This window comes from Penaeus monodon, chromosome 21 (assembly GCF_015228065.2).
Source record: "Penaeus monodon isolate SGIC_2016 chromosome 21, NSTDA_Pmon_1, whole genome shotgun sequence".
NCBI lineage: Eukaryota > Metazoa > Arthropoda > Malacostraca > Decapoda > Penaeidae > Penaeus > Penaeus monodon.
Genome location: NC_051406.1, coordinates 16,154,932 through 16,156,131, shown reverse-complemented (window position 1 = coordinate 16,156,131; position 1,200 = coordinate 16,154,932). Strand labels below are relative to the sequence as shown.

General features: G+C 50.5%; 1 protein-coding gene across 1 annotated transcript in view; it reads right to left on the bottom strand.

The window, feature by feature from the left end:
• Nucleotides 1-1,200, bottom strand: part of LOC119586274 (serine/threonine-protein kinase pim-1-like) — a 14,289-nt gene that overhangs the window by 10,365 nt on the left and 2,724 nt on the right. The window contains exon 2 of the mRNA XM_037934979.1: nucleotides 672-823. Within this exon, the coding sequence (XP_037790907.1) occupies nucleotides 672-823 (152 nt within the window). The remainder of the gene's footprint in view (nucleotides 1-671; nucleotides 824-1,200) is intronic.

The following is a 1,200-nucleotide window of genomic DNA, read 5'->3' as shown; positions in this document are numbered from 1 at the left end:
GGAGACACACGACTTCCGTATACAGACAGCCCTCCCCGCTCTCAGAAAATCCGACCCCCCCCCCCGACCCCCCTCCAGGCGAGCTACGCATTAGAGCCTTCGTATGCAACAGCCCCCCCCCCCGTCTCCCCTCACTCGAATGCGAGGAGACGAGAGGCGAGCCTACTTCCCCTCTCCCTCCCCTCTTTTACCTGGCCTACTTTTGTGGGGATGCAAAGTGCTGAGACGAAGAGGCAAGAGGGGTAATGAAGATGGTGCTTCAGGCGGGAGGGGGAGGGGAGGGGGGAGATGAGGGGGGAAAACGTCACTAAGTGATGCTCTGCTTATCCTCATTTTTCAATTTAACGTGTTATTTGCGAGATGGCCAATGCCAGGGAGAGAGAGGTGCGCACACAATAGCAAACAGAAGTGGAACAGTTCCCCTCAGCCTCTCTCTCTCTCTGGCATAACAAACCGAACAACGCAGACGATACATACACCACTCTACGCACTCAGGGATAAACAAACACTCCATACCCGCACCCAGGCAAACACACACATGTATACACTTACCTACTATATAATAAAACAAAACAAAAAAACTCTTAGATCCAGAAACATAAGAAGGTGCATCAAAATCGTATAAAAGATTAATGAGACATCCACTAACTACAACAACCAACTGTACTTACCATTTCCCATGCTGTGATTTTGGCTTTGGCAACTTGTTTGATGGCGACGGGGGCTCCATCCCTCACTCTCCAGCCGGAGTAGACTGTTCCGAAGCCGCCCTTGCCGAGGACTGGCCCCACTCGGTACGTCTCCTCTACGGGCCGCCCATTCCCTGCAGAGGCCGCCCGAAGTTGTTGGAAGAGGGGAGAGAAAAAAAAAATGTGTGAGAAAGATGTACTACCAAGCACGAGAAAATTTGTTTCAATTACACAGGAAAATGCTGCTGCACACGATTAATAAGGCGAATAACATCGCAGGCATTTTCCAGAACAACACTTCCAATAAACGCATGTGTAGAGAAAAACACAAAACTTCCTTGAGATAAATAGGTTTCCGAGAACCAAGCGACGAACAGCTCACAGGCGCGCTTCCTTCATCACACGACACCGGAAGCTGCCCTTATCAAAGAGCCCTGCGCATCACCACTACCTGCTACGTGCACAATGGCTCACCGGCAGACACAAACATACGAGTAAACGCGGATAGGAA